The sequence below is a fragment of the Brachyhypopomus gauderio genome, chromosome 8, assembly GCF_052324685.1.
Source record: "Brachyhypopomus gauderio isolate BG-103 chromosome 8, BGAUD_0.2, whole genome shotgun sequence".
NCBI classification, from domain to species: domain Eukaryota; kingdom Metazoa; phylum Chordata; class Actinopteri; order Gymnotiformes; family Hypopomidae; genus Brachyhypopomus; species Brachyhypopomus gauderio.
In genome coordinates this window covers 2,010,531-2,031,029 of record NC_135218.1, presented here as the reverse complement: position 1 = coordinate 2,031,029, position 20,499 = coordinate 2,010,531, and the positions used below count along the sequence as shown (strand labels likewise).

Below are 20,499 nucleotides of genomic sequence, written 5' to 3'. Positions count from 1 at the left end.
TGAAGCTGAATTAAACTCTGAGAGCGGAAGCAAAAGGTTTAGTGGTGCCTGACAGCTGTATCTATGGGATTACTGGCTCTATGACAGTTTTCCGCATGATGGTTAACTTTAGGATTTCTATACCAGCCAAGTAACAGAAAAGGCAACTTAATTCACATTTTAAAACACATATACTCTGCTATTTAATGCTGAACATCATGTAGATCATTTTTGGTAAGATAAATAAAAGATTTTTACCAGTGTGATCACAGTAAGAATGCAGCTCAGTATATGCACCCTGTTGACAATTAGACCACATCCTTCTAATATCCTCTAATTCTAGTTTTGGCCTTGATTGAAACAATATGTTCACAGAACCTGCTGGGGCAGTGATTAGTTTTAACTGTCATAATCAGAGTTCACACAGGATCCTATCTGGGTCCTTATGTCTTTTTCTTATATCGTGACCAAAACAGCATGATCTTCTACCCACTGCTAATTCAGCAATGAGCATCAACATGGTCTACTTTCACTACCAAAAGATGTAGATATAATAAAAGCTTTTTCGCAGTAAAGAGCTTTACTGCATGTTAAAAGTGATGACTTTACTTATATATTTATAACAGAAATGCTTTCACAGATATGTTTCTAACGTCCAAACATTTTGAAATACCCTTTAATCAAACATTCACATGAGGTGTTATGGTGACTGGTGTTGGTTATGTGGTTGTAGCCCTATTGTTGCTGCAGTCTCTTTATTTTAGATGCCATTCCTTTACCTTGCCCGTGTTGGTAAATCACAGAACCCGGGTTACTCACAAAACTCCTCATGCGCTGTAATAAGTTTAATCAACTCACATATTTACCATCTAATCAACATATGATCTAATCATTATGGTATTATTAGCAACTTCTATCGGACAGACGTAGATAGGCTTGTTGTTCCACTCAGGACTTCATTTGAATCAAGAACTTGTACTTAATACTCAGTTTCCAATAAACATTTATATTGTTGAGTAAATTTACTTTATTTTTGGTGACGTTGCAAAAGAAGGTTCAACACTCCTATACTTATCATAAAGTGCTTAGAAAACATTTTCACTTCTTACTAAAGCAGGGTATAACTGAATAGACATTTTCAATTTTCAGTCATTTTGAATTTCTAATTATTTTTTATGCTACTCTCTTTTCAAAAGGCTCAGTAATTTTTTATAACAAATTAAAGGGCTAAAAGAATTTCTGTGCTCTCAGACAAATTTAAAGAATGGCCTTGGGGGCATTTCATCTCTCTCTACTTCTCCACAGTATGGTAACATGTGCTAAAGCCCCCCTAGGTCCACATTTAACTACAGCCCAAAATGGTACACTCTTGATCTCCGCTGGCTGGAGCTGGCGAGGTGATGTGTGGCGGATAAAATGAAAGATGATATGAAGCTGCAGGGAGATGTTTATCCATTACCTGCTGGCCTTCACACATGGAACTCTTCCAAGTAGTTGAGGCATTCGTTCACAAGTGGAGCCTAATAAAAGAGAGAGCGAAAGAAACAGACAGACAGACAGAGAAACAGACAGAAAAGAGACAGACAAAAGAGAGAGACAGAGTGTCACGTAAATAAGGTACTTCAGTTCCTGTAAACTTTGATCCCTTCTTCCTTGCTTTGAAACTGAAAATCCTCAAGAGATGACACATTACATCTGACATTACTCAAGTAGAGAGTAACAGAATTACTACAATTGTAAGTCCCAAAATTATGTGTATAGCTTGTCTAATAAGTAATCAGTAATCAAATCGTCTCGATCAAAAAGTCTCGACAAACAGCAGGAATATCCTAAATGAAACAACAGCAGAGCCTTAATTGGAAGCTCATCCATTATTAGAACTCTAGTACCCAAACCCTTAAGGAGATCCTTTTTGGATATTACTCATTTGTCTTAGTTGTCACTTTTCAAAATTTTCTTTCCTTTGCTTTTGAGAAAACCCCAGCAAATTCGACAGAAACCTCCACATATCATACTGTTGAGAAGTGATATGAAAAGTCCCTGAGACCCTTCTTTTTTCAGACGGGAAAGATTTTTATCTATTTTGCTCAATTTGATGGTCAAAAAAATTTACTCTTTTGAAAAAAAGAGTAGGACTAAAATTAACTAGAAACTGATAAGATGGGGAAACTGAAAATGCTCAGTGCTATATTTCTTCAGCAAGAACTTAAAATGTTCTCTGAGGTGCAGTTGTTTGTGATATGGCTTAGATTGGAATTCATATATCTTTTTCTTGTTATTTCTAAATATGAGAGCAACTATGTAAGAAATGTTACCGGTGAGCACCAGGCATTATGCTTATTCTATATATGCCTGTACCTTCAGACACACCACACAAATAGCCTCATTATAAAGGAATGGCACACCAAAAATGTCGATCAGTGCCACAGTCTAAGTCTACAGTCATAAGTGACACCCCCCCCCCCCCCCCAAAAGAAGGCCTTGTGCATTTTTCAAAGTTGTTTACAGCTATTTTCAGTAAGGCTCTTTTTCAAACTCTGCCCATGACAGTGAGCACAGAGGCCAGCATGCAGCGGAGTTTTATTGGTGCTCTTCCATGTCACCACCACTAGCCCTTCGTCTCTGTCAGAAAAAAAAAGACAGAAGATTCCACACTTGATGCGGTGGCCATAACAGCATACATCTGTTACAGAGGTGGGGTCAACGTCTAGAACAGTGTTCAAACTAAGACCTGTCATTTCTGCTGTGACTGAGAGGTCATATGATGCCCTAGAGAAAGATAACAAATGGTAAAGGCTGATAGATCCATACAATGAGACAGACAGAGGCAAAGAGGAGGATATCAAAAACAACCGCCACCGTAAATGCATAAATCATAGATGAATGCAAACCAACATCGAGCCTGCAACATGGCATTATTTACGCATTCTAGTGCACTCATAGGTATGACATAATCAGATTGACTGGCTTGTAAAAAGGAAACTTTAAATGAAAGGACTAGTTGTTTGGATCCAATTTGTCTGACAAGAGTCGGTCTTGTGAAGTGTGTTTGTTTGTGTGTTGTGGGAAGATAACCTCTGTCAGCTGTGTCAATTTCTCTGCTTACTCCTAAAAGAAAGCATTTCATGGGTCTTCCAATGGCTAATTGATTTGGCTGGAGCCAGTCCCTGGAATTTGCTTGAGGAGTTAATTAAGTTAACTTTGAGTTTTACCCTGCATGATGATGCTAGAGCCCCATTTGAGCAGCACTCACTTGTGGTCTTCCACATATCTCACACACAGCTTCACGCTGCAGTACAACTCAAATTAATAAAACAAAATTCCATTCAACAGCTATCCATCAGTTGGTTGCTTTAGAACAGTGGCAAAATGTCAGAATGTCAATTAACAGATTCTTTTTTAACATAGATTTAAAAAACTGAATAACCATCAACACCCCCCCCCCCAAAAAAAAACTTGTTTGTTTTAAAAAAAGAGTTGTTTGTTAGTACAAGTTAACCATCAAGCTGAAGTAATGTCATTTCAATTCAACTCAGCTATGCATTTCTATTGTAGAGTACACAACACCACTCTCTCAAATTTGTTAACTTAGAACACTATTTAAACACTATAAAATCAGATTAATCAGATCAAGTGGAACTAGTATATGTAGGTCCACCAGACCTACTAAATCAAGAAATCTTCAGGCTGTGTGTTAATGCCAGAGCTCAAGCTAAAAACAGACAGAAACCATCGTGTGAATCCAAGAGCAGCCCACCTAAGGTGGGGAGAGTTAGGTGTAATCTCAGTCAGAAAGGCCTCCAGAGAGCTTTACAGAAAATCAGTCACATTAAAACTGACATTTCCTGTGTGCCACTTGCCCCCCACTATAACATTCTCTGACAGTAGGACCTTCTTCTTCCTTTTTGGTGGTGGCCATGATGTCATTTCACTCATCACACAACACAAAGGTTCAAGGACACAAAGGTGAAGTAAATTTCCAACTTGTTGTATTTAGGGATATTTTCAGTCTTTAATACAGAGGCCCATCAACATAGGGCTGCACAGTGTTCTAAAGTTGGCAATGGCAAATACTTAGCAAAGTAATTCAGGTTATTTTAAAAACATTTAAATATGCAGACATGCAAAAACCACTGTTAATACTATGGATATTTTCTATGTGGCTCATGTTCATCAAATTCATAAGTAAAACACTGACTGAAGCCCAGAAACAGTTGAAACATCTCTATGGTCTCTCTGGGATTACTTCTAATACAATAGAATAAAAAGATGTTTACTGTAGTTATCATCTGAATGCCTTTTTAGCACAGTACTCAATCTCTGAACATCTAAACCCTTTCTCTGTTCCCCTCAGACATAGTTCATAAATGTAAATCTAAGACTAGTTTCAACATTTAAACCCCACCTAGCTTTAGTCTTAAGAAGGAAAACAACTGGCCACAGATCAGAAGACCTCAACAATCCCTGCCTTGACTTCCTACTTATATGTACAGTATTACAAGTAAGACTATGAATGGCCATCTTGCCATCTACTGGTAGAAAGGTGTCGTATCAAATTATCAGTACTATGCCAAGTTTCCTAGAACAGGGGTGTCAAATACGGCCCAGGGGGTTCAGTCTAGCCCGTGGAATAAACCTGCATTATTAAAGAAGAATAAACTCCCATTTTATTCAATATATGCAGTTCCTATATTGTCCACTAGGGGCGTGTTTTAGTCAGTTCTATCTCTTTACCCGCTTTTTCTGTTGATCCTGGCACCCTCTTACGTGAAATGTCTTTGTCAAAAAAGAGAAAAGTGGACAGAGTGTCAAGAAAAATGAAAAGTTCAGGTGTTCAGAATTGCTTCCCAGATGTGGAAAATGTCATATATAAAAATATCAGTTTTTATGCATAATGTACTTAAATAAATGTTTAACTGAGTAAAAGTGTTGCATACTTTTGCATGAAATTGCAAACTTATCTTAAAGTAAAAACTTGTTCATAATATATTTAGTAAAAGGACAATTCATTTAATATAAAAAATGTTATAATTTACTTCTTTGCACTAATACAAAGAAAAAAAAGTGGGCTTCTTGTTAGTTCCATGTAATTTTGGAATGAGTTTACTGGTCTGGCCCCCTTGAGATCTGATTAGGTTGTATGCGGCCCCCAGACCAAAATGAGTTTGACACCCCTGCCCTAGAAGACCAAAAGTAGCTGTGTACAACATGCATTCATTCATTCATTCTGTTTCTCCAGTGTTTTGAATCCATGAGTTGCCGGTCAAAAGCAGTGATACGTAATTACAGTCCTCAACATCTTAAAAACACATTAAAACCAGTCAGGACAAGTACATTTTAAAAACACATTAAAACCAGTCAGGACAAGTACATTTTGTTTTATGGAATTCCTAGTGTTTATTAAGGCAGAAAGAGGCCTTTCACAACTGTCCTGCACAAGGCTTCACTGTCCTGTCAAAGATCCATCAACATCCGTGCTTTGAGGTGTTTGATTTTGAGGGAATAGTACTCCTCCTGCAGCTGCAACACCCGTTCTTGACGACGTAGAACAGAAAGTTCCAGCTCTCTCTTTTCTGCCGACGGCGATGGAGAGCATGGGGGACTCATCGGGGCAGTGTCTTGGCTATTATTACTCATGTGGTTGACGGGTAACTCATTGTTTGTGGCAGGAACAACCGGGGCCAGAAGATATTTCACTTCCACTTGCTCTTCCTCTTCTTCTTCTTGAAATGTTGTACTATCTTCTTCAAATCTGGAGAGGATTAGCATAGAAGAGCCCTCTTTACAGTTTATGCTGTTTATTAGTAGGGTAAAATCACTGTAATAGTTTATATCAGGGGTGCCTATTACGTCGATCGCGTGTCAGTCCATCGCAAAGGAATGTGGGTAGATCGCATGACATTAAAAAGTAGTGGATGAATGACAGGCTATCGTCCATCTGCACTGACAGTTGTATATATACACCACCCCGGTAACAATTTACGTTCGCCCCCCCGGGCAACAATTTACGTTCGCCACACTCGAGGTGAGGTAGATCTTTCTGACTTGGTCATCTTATAGTAGGTCGCAAGCTGAAAACTTGTGGGCACCCCTGGTTTATATCTTTTATGCTGCCTATTGGTCTCAGTCTGGCAATTAAGTGATAATTACAGTTTTGGAGTTTTGGGAGGTTTTTGATAAAGGATTTTTGATAAAGAATTGTAGATCAGCCATAGATCGCCACAATCTTTTAAGGGCCCTTAAATAAGGTAGCAAAAACTTAAGTGCATCTAACGGGATTTACCTTTCCTTAAGATCAGTTTCTTTTCTCTGTAGTTTGATAATTTCCATCACAAGCTTGGTTACTGGGTTGACTTGCTCTGGAACAAGAAAAATCAAGACAAGAAAATTGGGTTAAAATATTCTAAGATTTGCTCAGCTCGTCAGAGATGAGTAGTCATGCAATTTTATTCTGAAACTATATTGTTGAAAAAGGAAAACTCAAGACAGACTATTCAGATACCTAACACAAACACCCACTCACCTGCTAGTTCTTTACCTGAGTAGGATCTGTGGGTCACCATTGCCTCTTTGGCTTTGGCTAGCTCTACGAACCAGTGTCTCTCACACTCTTTGCCTGTACGGGGCACATCAGGGTAGGCGGTGGAGATCTCCTCAGCGATCTCGTCCCACGCCCACCTCCGGGTGGTGGCCAGCTCTCGGCACGAGTGCCGGCCAGTCAACACATCCTCTCTTCTGGTCTTCACAAGCTGCACGAGCAAGAGCTTCTGCTCCGTAGACCAGTTGGGTTTTCTGGGCCTCATAGCCGATTTGTACTGTGTTCAACTGGAAGACAGATCAACAGCATAGAACAGGTGAGGGGGATGAACAACTATATCACACATCAGTGTTGGGGGTCATAGAACAGGTGAGGGGGGTGAACAACTATATCACACATCAGTGTTGGGGGTCATAGAACAGGTGAGGGGGGGGTCATAGAACAGGTGAGGGGGATGAACATATATATTTATATATGTTAACTTTACACTCTCATCTAGATTGTTTTCATTATTCACAATGCAAATGTTTCTGATTGGCCAATTACTTTTTTTTGGATTAACACAAAATGTATACATGTTGTACTTTTAGCTAGTTTCTAAATGTCTTAAAATTCTGTTTTTGTTTTTTATCCAGGCTATAAATATCCAATATGCAATAACTTATTGGTGATATGTGTTGTAAAATGGCATCTATATAACTGACGCTCGGGGCTGGACGAAGGACGAGACACGAAATCCTTGTCTTTCAGACGTCACTTTTATTACAGCGCTTTAATGCGCACGGAAAACACAGATATTGCGCAATAGCGCACGTAGAACATTCACACAGCAACGTGTAAACCTTAGACAACGACGAGCACAGGACACTGCGCGAGCGCACATTAAATAGACAAACCACATTAGCCCCATGTGATTACGAGACGATTCACAGGTGATACACATTATCACGCGACATATCCTTCACCCCAGAGTTCCACAGACGCAGACAAAGCACGTGGACCACGTATACACACGGCCAAAAGGGAGGGGCCGGGGTCCTCAACGTGACAGACGCCCCTCCAAGGGCACTACCCGTACCGGGGTGCCAACAGGACCGAGTGCCCCGAACCCACGACGATGGGCGGATCCGACGCGCTCAGTCCTGCATCTGGGAGGTGACTGCCCTTGGTGAAGCGTCCGTCACGAATCGCCTAGCACACCCTCCCTGGGAAGACCGGGGAAAAAACGTTAGACACATTGAACGGCACGGTCACAAACACACACACAGGCACGCTTACACACAGTGGCACGAGAGGGAAGAACGGGTTAGGCACACAAATGGGGAGACTTACAAACACCGGAACAGACAAACATGAAACAGGCGCCAGGCTATGCGCCAGGAGGAGAGCGACCAGTGGGGAGAACACGGGAGCCGTGGGTGCTGCAGCCATTGCGGTGGGCGGTCCTCCTCCTGCCCTCGCTGCGAACCCTCCACCGGGCGCAGCGCGGCTGGCGGACGCGCCTGGTGCAGCGCGGCTGTCGGACGCGCCCGGTGCAGCGCGGCTGGTCTCTCCCCTTGGTGGGCCGTAGGGCATTCCCCCTTCTCCTCGCGACCGCCCCCTGGAGCCGGCAGTGTGGTCATTCTCCTCGGTCTCCATAGCCTCACTGCCCTGGCTCCAGCTCATAGGCTGCTCCGGGCTGCCACCCCGGGAGCAGTCCATATCGCTTCCTCCGGAGCGACCGGGGGACGGACCCACCTCCGGAGTCCACCTCCCCTTTACAGTCCTGGCAGAACACTCAGAGGGGGGCGGACTGCCCTCCTCCTCCGAGTCGAGCTCGCTGTCCATGCACTCTGAGATACCCGAGTGCACGGACGGAGGATGGTCTTCTTCCTCATACTCCTCCTCCTCCCCACCGTAGCCTACGGCAGGTGCGGAGCTCTCCGACGGAGGGTAGTTGTCCTCATCCTCCGCTCCCCCACCGTAGTCCACCGTGGAGGCGGAGCAAACGGACGGAGGGTAATCGTCCTCACCATCCTCTCCTCCACCATAGTCCACCGTGGGGGCGGAGCAAACGGACGGAGGGTAGTCGTCCTCATCCGAGTCCTCCTCCCCAAACTCGCTCTCTGGGGTTGAGGCGGTGGCGCCGACCACCCACGAGCCTACCCTCAGAGGCGAGAGGGCGCGGGAAGGAGGGGGGTGTCGTCTCATCTTCCATGTCCTCACCGCCCCCTCGCGGAGCATCTCCGCCAGCTCGGGGTTGTCGCGCTCGCTGTCCCGAGCTGCAGCCAGCTGGAAGGCACACGCCGGGTCCGTCTCCATCTCCTCGAACGACGGCGTCGCATCATGGCGCGAAGGGGAGGAAGAGGCACGGTGATGTCGTTTACTGGTGCGCTGGCCTTTCTTTGGCCGGGTAGTGTAGCCGGGCATGGTGTCTCAATACGGCTCGTCGTTCTGTGACGCTCGGGGCTGGACGAAGGTCGAGACACGAAATCCTTGTCTTTCAGACGTCACTTTTATTACAGCGCTTTAATGCACACGGAAAACACAGACATTGGGCAATAGCGCACGTAGAACATTCACACAGCAACGTGTAAACCTTAGACAACGACGAGCACAGGACACTGCGCGAGCGCACATTAAATAGACAGACCACATTAGCCCCATGAGATTTCGAGACGATTCACAGGTGATACACATTATCACGCGACATAGCCCTCACCCCAGAGTTCCACAGACGCAGACAAAGCACGTGGACCACGTATACACACGCCCAAAGGGGAGGGGCCGGGGTCCTCAACGTGACAATAACAGATTAAAAATATTGTTTTTTCTTAAAGCACCAATTCATACTGAAAAACCTGGTATATTATGCAGAACTTGTACTCAGTGAGAAAATATACTGTTCTTGTTTGAAAATGGTACATCTTATGACTAAATGGTACATCTTATGACTAAACATATGTGAACACAACTCCTTATTACGGACTTCAAGTGATTGTCAAGTGACATTCACCCATTGGTATCAGAAGCATAAAAACAGTACATTGGTCAAAGGGGTATAAAGACATAGCCATGCATCTCTAGACAAACACTGGAAACACTGAAGAGCTCAGTGACTTTAAACATGGCACCATGGAGGCAACATCTGCACTAGAACTGTCAGAAGCTTCATGAAGTGGGTTTCCATGGCCACACAGATGCACACAAGCCTAAGATCACAATGGGAAACAGCTAGACCTTAAAGCACTCTGAACCTTCTGAATAATATGAGCGAGTAATCATGTCAGGGACTCGATCATAATCATTTTTGATAGACAAAGTGTTTAAAATGATGCAAAACACCTTGTAAAACAGACAAGGATCAAGAATGTATCCATTTATGCTCAAATCATCAAACTATGCAGATTTTCATATTTTCATGCCGATGCATTTCCAGGTTGTCAACTGACCATCAGCCATTACAAACTTTGAGTCTTTCAGATCAGCACAAGGCTCAACGCACAAGGCTCTCTTTAAGAACTGTTTTTGAAAAAAAGATATATGAACAAGTTAGCCCTTATCTTGCCGTAATTTATATTACATTGGCTGAGACACATCAACGTAAATAGAACATTAATAATTGTATTATTGCTGGATCAAGTATGAAGAAGTAAACTCTCTGGGAGTTCAATGATGGTCTGTTCCTATGTTTGGGACATGGGGCAGTCATAACATCCTTGGCATGTATGTATGTAAATGTAGCCTATACCAATACCAGGGGTGGTGGATTGGCCCCTCTATGAATATTGTGGCCCCCTCGTGGACCCTTACCCAGATCCATCACTGCATTATAGTGAAATCTGCACCTGAAATAAGGCCAATATGATTTTCATCCCTTCAATATTAACATTAAGTTCATATTCTGATTCAAATAAGTAATGTCCAATTTGTGAACAGATTATTCATTTTGAACAGGTATGTTTTCAGAAAATTGGTTGAAAACAATCTGAATCAACTTTTCACCATAGTTTGCAAAATGTATAGTATTTCTAATTCTGACATGATAAACTGAAGCACATTTTTTCACACATCATATCAAGCACAAGTATTTTTTGAATTTGTTCATATTTTGTCTCTGTAATGTGGCCTGTTGTCTCCTTCACTGTTTGTGCTGTGTGCAGTGTGTGCATGTGGACACTGGTGTCTCACTTCTAGAGACACTGAGTACACTGTGTTGACTCAGACTGACTCACTGATCTAAAGAGCGAATCCCGACACCCTCTGCAGGGTTCCTGTCTGATTCCAACATCATCGGATGTTGAACATGTTCGACTCAAAATAACCGAGTTCTGTCATGTTTGGATGAAAAGCCCACAGAGTATGGTGAGCTTAACCGCAGGATTATATACTCAGGCCAACAGCACCATATGCACCAAATAGGTTTTTACTTGTCCAGACACCTTAGGTGATGGGCAGACACCATCTTTTGTACATTTTGTTTAAAGACTAGGTTTAGAGTAGTTAGTTACGGTATTTGTTTCTTAGTTTAGAAGTTATCTTATGTTTAGCTAGTTTGGTTGTTTGACTTGTTTCTCTGGGGTTTTTTGTATACATGTATACAGTTGTGATCAAATTTATTCAACCCCCACTGAAATAAAGTGTTTTGGCCAGTTTGACATTGATTTTGATCATTTCAGTCATCTTATTTACAATTATATCAAAGAGGCACTTATAAATTAGACAAACATAACATAATATTTATGATGGAATAACCACAAATGTCTTTACTGTGCTCACATCATTATCAGTTTTATTCAACCCCCTAGTGACATTATTTTTTAGTACTTAGTACAACATCCTTTTCCAGTTATGACAGCTTTCAAGCGTGAAGCATAGCTTGACACAAGTGTCTTGCAGCGACCTATGGGTATCTTAGCCCATTCTTCATGGGCAAAAGCCTCCAGTTCAGTCACATTCTTAGGCTTGCGCACTGCAACTGTCTTCTTTAGGTCCCACCAGAGGTTCTCAATTGGATTTAAGTCTGGTGATTGCGATGGCCACTCTAGAATGTTCCAGCCTTTCATGTTCAACCATGCTCTAGTGGACTTGGATGTGTGCTTCGGATCATTGTCCTGTTGGAAGGTCCAACGTCTCCCAAGCCGCAGGTTTGTGACTGACTCCATCACAGTTTCCTCCAAGATCTCCTGGTACTGAAGGGAATTCATGGTACCCTGCACACGTTGAAGCTTTCCTGTACCATTAGAAGCAAAACAGCCCCAAAGCATAATTGACCCCCCGCCATGCTTCACAGTAGGCAAGGTGTTCTTTTGTTCATAAGCCTGGTTCTTCCTTCTCCAAACATAGCGCTGGTCCATTGTCCCAAACAGTTCTAATTTAGTTTCATCTGACCACAGTACACTGTCCCAAAACCTTTGTGGCTTGTCCACATGACTTTTGGCATACTGCAGTCGACTTTTCTTGTTCTTTGGAGTCAGCAAGGGGGTGCGTCTGGGCGTTCTGGCATGGAGGTCTTCGTTATGCAGTGCGCGCCTTATTGTCTGAGCTGAAACTTCAGTGCCCACATCTGACAGGTCTTTTTTCAGTTCCTTAGCAGTCACGCGGGGATTTTTCTCCACATTACGCTTCAGGTAGCGCACAGCAGTCGCGGTCAGGATCTTCTTTCTGCCACGACCAGGTAACGTTTCCACTGTGCCCTTTAACTTGAACTTGCGAATGATACTTCCGATAGTGTCTCTTGGAATATTTAACAACTTCGCAATCTTTTTATATCCATTGCCATTCTTGTGAAGAGCAATAACCTCTTCTCTTGTCTTCTGGGACCATTCTCTTGCCTTCACCATGCTTGGAAACACACCAGTAGATGTCTAGAAGGAGCTGAGTATCACAGTCCTTTTAAATCTGCCTAATTGGTGCTTATCATGCTTGATTGCTGCTCGTTGACATCCACAGATGTTTTCAATACCTGATGGAAAACACTGGAATGAACCTCTGTTCTTAGGAGTGGTAGTCGTAAAGGGGTTGAATAATTGTGTCAATGAAGAAATCACAAAAAGGCCATTTAATACTTTATGACAAAAAAAATTGATGCTATCTTAGTTGCATTTAGTTCTTTAACAAGTCCTTGTAAGATTTCATTATGAACACAATTACAAATGTGCACTGAATTCCATAAAACCCTTCGCAGCATTGGGGGTTGAATAAATTTGATCACAACTGTACATGCTCTAGTAAAAGGATGAAACTGGAGGTGGTTCCATACCACCTCGTGGGAGTAGGAGGAGTAAATGTTGCTGATGTCCTCCGATGTATACTGTCGAGTCAAAGCTCTGCTATGTTTATTCAGGTTTTTTATTTCTCCAACTATATATTTGGATTCTGGGTGCTTGACAACGGACCTGCTATAGAAAGAAACTTTGTACACGCTGAATAATTAATTTTTATTACTTTTTTTATTGAATAATTACACCGGGCCATTTGAAAGAATCTGCTGGTCCACTTGCCCTGTCCTGTACTTTCTCTCCCTATTTTTGGCTGTGATCTGAAATAGGTTATGTTCCATTGAATTGGGACGTAATTTGTTGTTATTATTTATGGGGAGATGGGCCAGTACAAGTTCATTAAAGGGTCGGATCTGGCCCGTGGGCCGCCAGTTGAATAGCCCTGGTGTAGCCTATAGCACCAGAAGCACAGCCATACACGCACTACTACTGCCCTACAGAATGCCTAACCAGTGATACTGATAAGATAAGTACTGATAAGTAGAATAAGTATACAATAAGTATAGTGGTAAATAATGAATCACATGGGGCATATTGCCATTTAAACCATGACACTAGATGGGTAACCGTGACATTTGAAGACAAAATAGAGAGGGACAAAGTGTAAGCCATGTGAATACCAAAATAAATCTGCCCATTTCTACTGAAAATTTCAATATAATGTACAAGTATATAGCAGTTGTTAGGTGATGTTCAAGTCAGACTTGCTAGTTGATGTGACGTTCGGTGCGGCTAGAACGACAAGGCACGAGTCCACTCCGGCTTGCACTGACGATACTTTATTTTAAACAGGAAAGCGCAGATAGCGCACGGAGAAACACAAACGTATATAACATGCAGACTCAAACAACGACGAGCACAGGACACTGCGTGAACGCACATTAAATAGGCAAACCACATAAACCCCAAGTGATGACGAGACGAGCCAGAGGTGAGACGGATTATCACAAGACGTAACCGCACCCACGGAGATCCACAGACGCAGACGAGTAGACGTAGACGACATAAACACACGCCCAAAAGGGAGGGGCCGGGGACCGTAACATGACAGTTACCAGTTTGTTTGCTGACAATGTTCACCAGCAATAACTTTATTACATACCCATAGTGGGTGTACTTAACTGGCATAATGGATAAACAATATTGATAAGTTTAATAGTAAATAAAAAATGTCCAAGTAAAGAATTAACACGTTTCCACCCAATCACCCCTATCAAATTTTGTTCCACCACTTCTACACTTGATAAAATGCATCACAGCTGGATGGCTTGTGTGTGAATTTTGGACAAAATACACTTTGCCATGTGAACACTTTGCCCTTAGGCACCAAACTGCCTTGCCCTCGCTTAAAATATACTTAAAATATATAAGTGTTGATCACACAACCTCTTTTAAAAATTATACAGTTTTATAGTCATCTACACTGTGAATAAGGCAAGTTCCTCTAGCTTCTTGTTTAAACCATGTGGTTAAGCTGGAAATGTGTTAACTTTTGCAGTAAGTGCAGCAAAATTGCACCATACATCTACTGTTGACCAATCAAGACCACGCATGCCTCTTTACTACTCATTCAAAATCTGACATAGCATTATTCACCTTACTGAAATAGTTTTAATGCACAGCTGATAAAGCTTGTAACAATATACACATTTCAAATACTTTATGATTTCAATTCAAATGCTCCAGTGACATTTGTAAGAAAAAAGTACATATGACAGCTTTTTAAATGTTTAGTACCGGATGACGGAGGTGATTTTTCAAAACACCATTCAGTATAAAAAAGCTTTTTATACTTGGAGTTCTTTATATGGGCATGACACCTACTGGATGATGTGTGACCTTAGTGGTCAATTACAGAAGGGTAGTATGGAGCCTTTTCTGTGTCACCAGAAATTGAACCCATTATTTCTTAGAAAAAAAAAAAATCAGTCAATTTCTAGTTAACAAGAAAAATTAAAGTTAATATTTACATTCAGGTTTGACCGCACCCTAAAAAGAAAACTTGGCAGAAAGATGCGCCTCCCAATGACATCTGAGATGTTTTGTGACTGGCCAAAAGCAGTTCGATTAGCTCTCTGTGGTTTAGTATCGCTCCAGGGCAATACACCGGGAATTACGCATGGTCGTATAGCAAGACTGCAGGGTTGGATGTAGACTACAGAGATGGATGATAATAAAATGATACTCCAACATTACTGTGCACTAGGGCTGCACGATGAATCGTATTTTTATCGTTATCGCGATGTGAAGTTTCACGATAAACACATCGAAAGAGCCACGATAACTCCTTGAATAACAGCAAACTCAAATTGCATTATCCTCGTCCAGCAATAGAGGGAGCTATTCGCGCTGCAGACTATGATCACGTGACGTAAGTAGGCAAGAGGCAGAGTAAGGTGAACACGCTCGTCAGACACGCGATTTGATTTAAGCCTGGTTTACACTTGACGCAGCGCGAGGGTCCGCAAGGCGAAAATAACATAATCACGGTGGCTTCGCCCGTGCGCGATGGTCTCGCGCGCTGTCGGTTCACGAGGTCGTGCACCTCTCGAATTTTGTAAGTTCGCGCGCGCCGCGTCTCAGCGCAATGAGAACAGTCATGTTTGCCGGGTTCATACACCTATACAAGGTGGAATTAAAGCAGTTGTACGTCACTTTCAAGGTCCATTTCAATAACTTCCAGCTCGTTAAACTTAATTGAGTTAAATATTTATACATATACTCTAAATGATTCGAAATAATTCGCTTTTTTAATCACATTATTTAATGGTTGTTTATTTTCAAAACGCCCAATCTTAACGTCTTCACGTTCTTTCATGTTTCATCCTGGAATTTCAAGAGGCTTGTATGTGTTAATGTAATTTCAGGAGAACTGTTCAGTCAGACAGATATTTGTTGTGAAACGAAGTAGTTACAATTTCAAGCATTTTCAAGTACTTTAGCCTAAATTCCAGCACTTTTCAAACCTGATACACAAAGCAACATTAAAATTGGTCAGGTAAATGTTCATTTCCCTGTATTTGAGGGGTGTTTTTTCTATACTACTAGGCCTACATATCGTTTCGGACAACACTGCAAAGAATGTGACACGGCAAGATTAAACGCTTCCGTCGTTCGCGGAGGTTTTTACGCGAGGTGTGTGGAGTCGCGCTACGGTCACTCGTGAAAGTATAAACCTAGATTGAATCTATTGTTGAATAAACCTGCTAAATATTTGGAATTATTCTGGATTCATTACACAGTAAAAAAAAACGAATTAACGTGCTGCTGTTCAGAGAGACACTACATCTCTGTATTTTAATCTTAATTTATCGTGGTTCACATCGATATCGGGATATCCAACAATGTTATCGCACATCGTAATTCTAGTCCATATCGTGCACCCCTACTGTGCACTGTGTTTTATTAATCTTCTCGCCACCTTTTAACCAATCAGACAGTTTACACCTCACAATGGGTGTCGTTAAGGGTCATTTCAAGAGTGCACTTTTTATTTTTATGAACAATTTATTTTTAGATTTAAAATTTTACATTTCAAATTACATTTCGAGGGTTCTTGCAAGAATGAGGAAGAGGCACAAATGAAGTAAACATCCCACATCACAGGTCACAGTGCATTAAGCTCACAGCCCAAGGGACATGCCCACTGCTACATTTTGAACCTTCACCATTCCTAATGCTTGTCCAGTACTGCATGGAGTTCTTTGCTACTGCATAATGAAGATCCCTCTTGGTTCAGATTATATATATAAATCTTCATTAGAAACAGTACATCTTTGACATCTTAAAATGTAATCATATATAGCGTATTGACATCTTAAAATATAACAATAGGCATTTCAATGACCTGTTGTTCCAAATCCTCACTTCGGATAACCTCATATTAAGGCTCTAACATTAGGGAGAATCGATGTTTCAAAGATCCCGCTGTGTGACTTTGCTTCTTTTTTTTCTTTTTTTTACGTACATCTGGTTTAAGTAAAAACTTTTGAGAATCATTTTCAGAATCAGTTCGTTTTTAAATTCTGGAAATATAATGTTTCGTTTTGCCAATAGAACACACGGCAAAGTGAAGGAAACAATAAAATACAGTCAATTCGTGCTCTCCAAATACTTTATTAAAAAACAAAAAAGATTTGGACAGAACCAGAGACCGTATATATAAGCGGACTGGACGACACAAGTGAAAAGTGAAGCCTCCGTGTGTCAGCTGCCCTCTAGTGGCTGGCTGCAGTACAACTTTTAACCCCGCCCATTCCCATGTAAGTGAACGGGCCGGACGAGAAACTTTAAATTTTTATTACACGTAAAATAAGTTTTTTGAGCAATTATATTTTGTCAATTCTATAAGACCCCATTGCGTTAGTATCTCTCCCAGGGCTTTTCTCTACGATAAACAGATTTTATAGAAGTTATTAAGTGTTACTTAAAGGGGTGTGGCGATAAGGTGATTGACAGTTAATAGCTGCATTGATTGACATCTAATACTAGAACGTGAACGTGAACGCGCTCAACAGCAAAACTCTATCAAAACTCTCGACAGCAGTATTAAAACCTTTTACCTTTGTTTATTTTGTAAAACGTCAAAAGTGTCTTTATATCACACCTCAATGTCTTGTTCTGCAGTAAATTGCTGTAACAGACCATTAGGGTCAAGTTATTTGCAGTTCTTTCGGTAAGTAGCTCAGTTAGATATTTGACTAGATAGCCAGATGTTAACTTTAAATAGTCACTTGGACATTTTTTTCAACATTACTTAATCACACAATATAACAAAAAAGATGCCTTAATTGTCAAATTTGATCAAGCCAGTCCAAAGATATTAAAATTTAAATCAGCCCTATTTTTTTTATGCAACTAACTATCCTAAAACAAAAGGAAATCTTGTGATCAAGAAACTTCAGGAAACAATAAACAAGAATATAATGTAACGGTCCACTTATCTATTAATATCTTTTGAACAGTCCAAGGATGTTTTTAAACGGTGCAAACGCGAAGTTAATTTTCAAGCAGGCTCAAAAAGAAACAGAAGTGCGAAATGCGAATTCTTCTAACGGGATGAGAGAAAGCGGTCATTCAATTGCACCATATTACAAAAACTCTGGGAAGAACTTCCTACAAACCGGTGAAAACAGCGATTTTTTTTACAGCTCGCTTGCGATCACTGACCTCACTTAGACAGTGCGACCGGAGAAAATGGCCGCGGCTCAATCATTATCATGCGGGGAAATCCAAGTATCTACTTTAAATCCTCTCAGGTTAACAAACTGTGCTTGCTAGTTCGTAGTTTAGCGAATTGAACGAAATGAAGCATAGACCGTGTACACATGTGTGTGTGTGTGTGTGTGTGTGTGTATACACCAGAGACCGTATATATATACACACAGCAGGGGTGCTATATAATAAGTTCAATAACACAAATAATCTTGTGTCCGTGTTTCAGTGATAGGCTACCTCTTCCTAAGGACCCCGGATGCTTTCTCGACCCGAATTTCAACCTGAACCTGAATTTCGACCCGAACCCGAATTTTAACTTGGATTTTTGGATACCTGACTGAATTTCACAGGCTTTTTTCCCAAGAAATGTCTGGGCTTGAAGTTTTCTGTTATGTTCTGAAGTAAACAGCCCACAAAGAACTTTCAGAGCACTGTAATATGAAGATATATCACTGTAATATGAAGATGTATGTATGGTGTGCTTGGATTTCCTTGAAGCACACTGGATGCTTAACAAAACATCTGGAACAGACACGAGGTCCAGAATGGCCCACAAGGGTTTATTTTGTTTTGCAGGGTTAGTACAGATGTAGGTCAGATCAGACTGATTCTTTTTCAATCAATATACTAGCAGGGTTGCCAACTTTTCAAGATCACTTGGAGTGAGATTTGAACCTGGAGGGGGTGGCGAGTGCAAATTGTTGATGGGGGGTGGCGTTGAACGTAAATTGTCACCGGGCGGGATGTAAAATGGACACAAATTAAGTATTATGGACACAAATTAAGTATTATATCGCGATCAATTGATCACCGGTGGTTGGCGCCAGAGCGAACTAGTAACTCATTGAATCATAGATGTTGATCAGAGGTAAATAAACTAGATTTTTTTTTTATTTCGGCGTGAGAAATCGGAAGTGTGGCGTGTGAGCGTGTGAAGACGGTCAAATGCGTGTGTCTCACGCTCAATGCGTGAGAGTTGGCAACCCTGATACTGGTAATCTCACAACAGTGACATTACATTCTACACAGTAAATCATCTTCACAATACAGTACTTCAAAAAGTACGGCTGGCAGCAAAAACATTATTTTAAATATGCTTTTTCCATGTTTTAGAACATTATATTTACTGGAATGTTTTTAAATCTTGAGCAGACATTTACAAGAAAAATCACTAGTAAAGACGTGTAATCCTTTAGTGACTGTTGGCAAAAAATGAGACAGAGATGGCATAGTATCAACTACACCAGGCAAATACTCAAAAACATTCAGGGTCCATGGGACCGTTGTGCTGCAACTTGCAAAAAATACCAAGTAAAATGTAATTTTTTTTTCCATGAGTGGCATTACATGAATGTTTATAATAATGGACAAAGCCATTTCAGGCTCCTGCTCAGTTTTATATGTGTTCTTATGTTAACTGCCAGTAATTCTACTCTTTTCATTCTTTTTTCTGAACAATGCTCCTAAAAGTAACTATGGGCTCTAAACAACAAAATACATAACAGCTGCAAATTACAGTGTGTTTATATGAAAATGCATGCATGTCCTGATTAAACAAAAACATTGTTTCTGACAATACATGTTATTCGTTTTTAACTTCCTATGAGTTTTAGTAGACAAATATCCTAGTATTTAGTAGCACTGCAACTTAAATGGCTTAAATTATAAAATTCATTTAAATTCCTCATAAAATATTAACAATATTATGTTTGTTTTGTTAAAATAAGTCTGTTCTAGTCAGTCATTTTTTACCCCCCTGCTCTAATATGGCTGATTCAGCACTAAACTACAGACATTCTTGCATTGAACAGATGAGTAAAATACAAACTGCACTTGTATAGAAGTGCAAGACTTGATGAGAGGAACTAATTCCTCATTTCACTGGAGCCGTCTTAATTCTTGTTTTTTTTTTTTTTTGATTGCCAGATATTTGCATTTTAAAACTTTTCTCAGTGATCTACTGGTATTTATTTTATGTGCTTTCTCTTACTCTTATTATTGTCAGTTTATTTTTAATTCTTTAAGATCAGGTACATGCAGCTCTGGTTTTTTTTTACATGGGTTAATAAAAAGCCAAATTCAACAGATCCTTAAATCTAGTATGGTTTTCCCATACAAAACCAAGTTTTTTCCTCATATCCTAAACTAAATGTTATTCTAAACGACCTCACACCTCCTCTGGGCTCCAGCTGATATGACGCAACATGTTCAAACGTGTTTGTAAGAACAACTCCTAGCAGGCTAAAATCAATACTAGCCAGCTAACATCAAGCACCCCCAGTCTCATTAACTTCTGCTGCTTTCTTATACCGAGGTAACTTCAGACATGCAAGACTAGAGACTCACCTCCGAATCTTCAAGGCTTTAACTTGATTCTTGTAGCAGACATTAAGATTGCAATGAAATAATAGTTTTCGTGGTATTTTTCCCCGTAGGTTCCCACATACAGGAAGTGACGTTTTGCTTTTTGTAAACGCTTTCTCGGCACTTGTAGTCTTTCACTGT

General features: G+C 40.9%; 1 protein-coding gene across 3 annotated transcripts; it reads right to left on the bottom strand.

The window, feature by feature from the left end:
- Nucleotides 1–3,946: 3,946 nt before the first annotated feature.
- On the bottom strand, nt 3,947–20,488 carry LOC143521181 (uncharacterized). Of its 3 annotated transcripts, none has more exons than XM_077013769.1 (4): nt 20,341–20,488; nt 6,503–6,804; nt 6,263–6,338; nt 3,947–5,731 (listed from the first exon to the last, which is right to left on the bottom strand). In XM_077013769.1, exons 2-4 carry the CDS (start codon nt 6,780–6,782, stop codon nt 5,434–5,436), a joined length of 654 nt encoding a protein of 217 aa, XP_076869884.1. In that variant the 5' UTR covers nt 6,783–6,804; nt 20,341–20,488; the 3' UTR covers nt 3,947–5,433. The 3 variants fall into 3 exon arrangements, with proteins under 3 accessions (XP_076869884.1, XP_076869886.1, XP_076869885.1); XM_077013771.1 differs by having other exon boundaries at nt 6,518–6,804; XM_077013770.1 differs by lacking the exon at nt 20,341–20,488 and adding an exon at nt 7,596–7,714.
- Nucleotides 20,489–20,499: the final 11 nt, after the last annotated feature.

Coding starts and splice junctions, on each gene's coding strand:
- LOC143521181 (XM_077013769.1), bottom strand. CDS start 6,782: ATGAGGCCCAGAAAACCCAACTGGTCTACGGAGCAGAAGCTCTTGCTC. Junction 6,339..6,502: donor CTCAGGTAAAGAACTAGCAG/GTGAGTGGGTGT, acceptor TTCTTGTTCCAG/AGCAAGTCAACCCAGTAACC. Junction 5,732..6,262: donor GAAACTGATCTTAAGGAAAG/GTAAATCCCGTT, acceptor AATCCTCTCCAG/ATTTGAAGAAGATAGTACAA.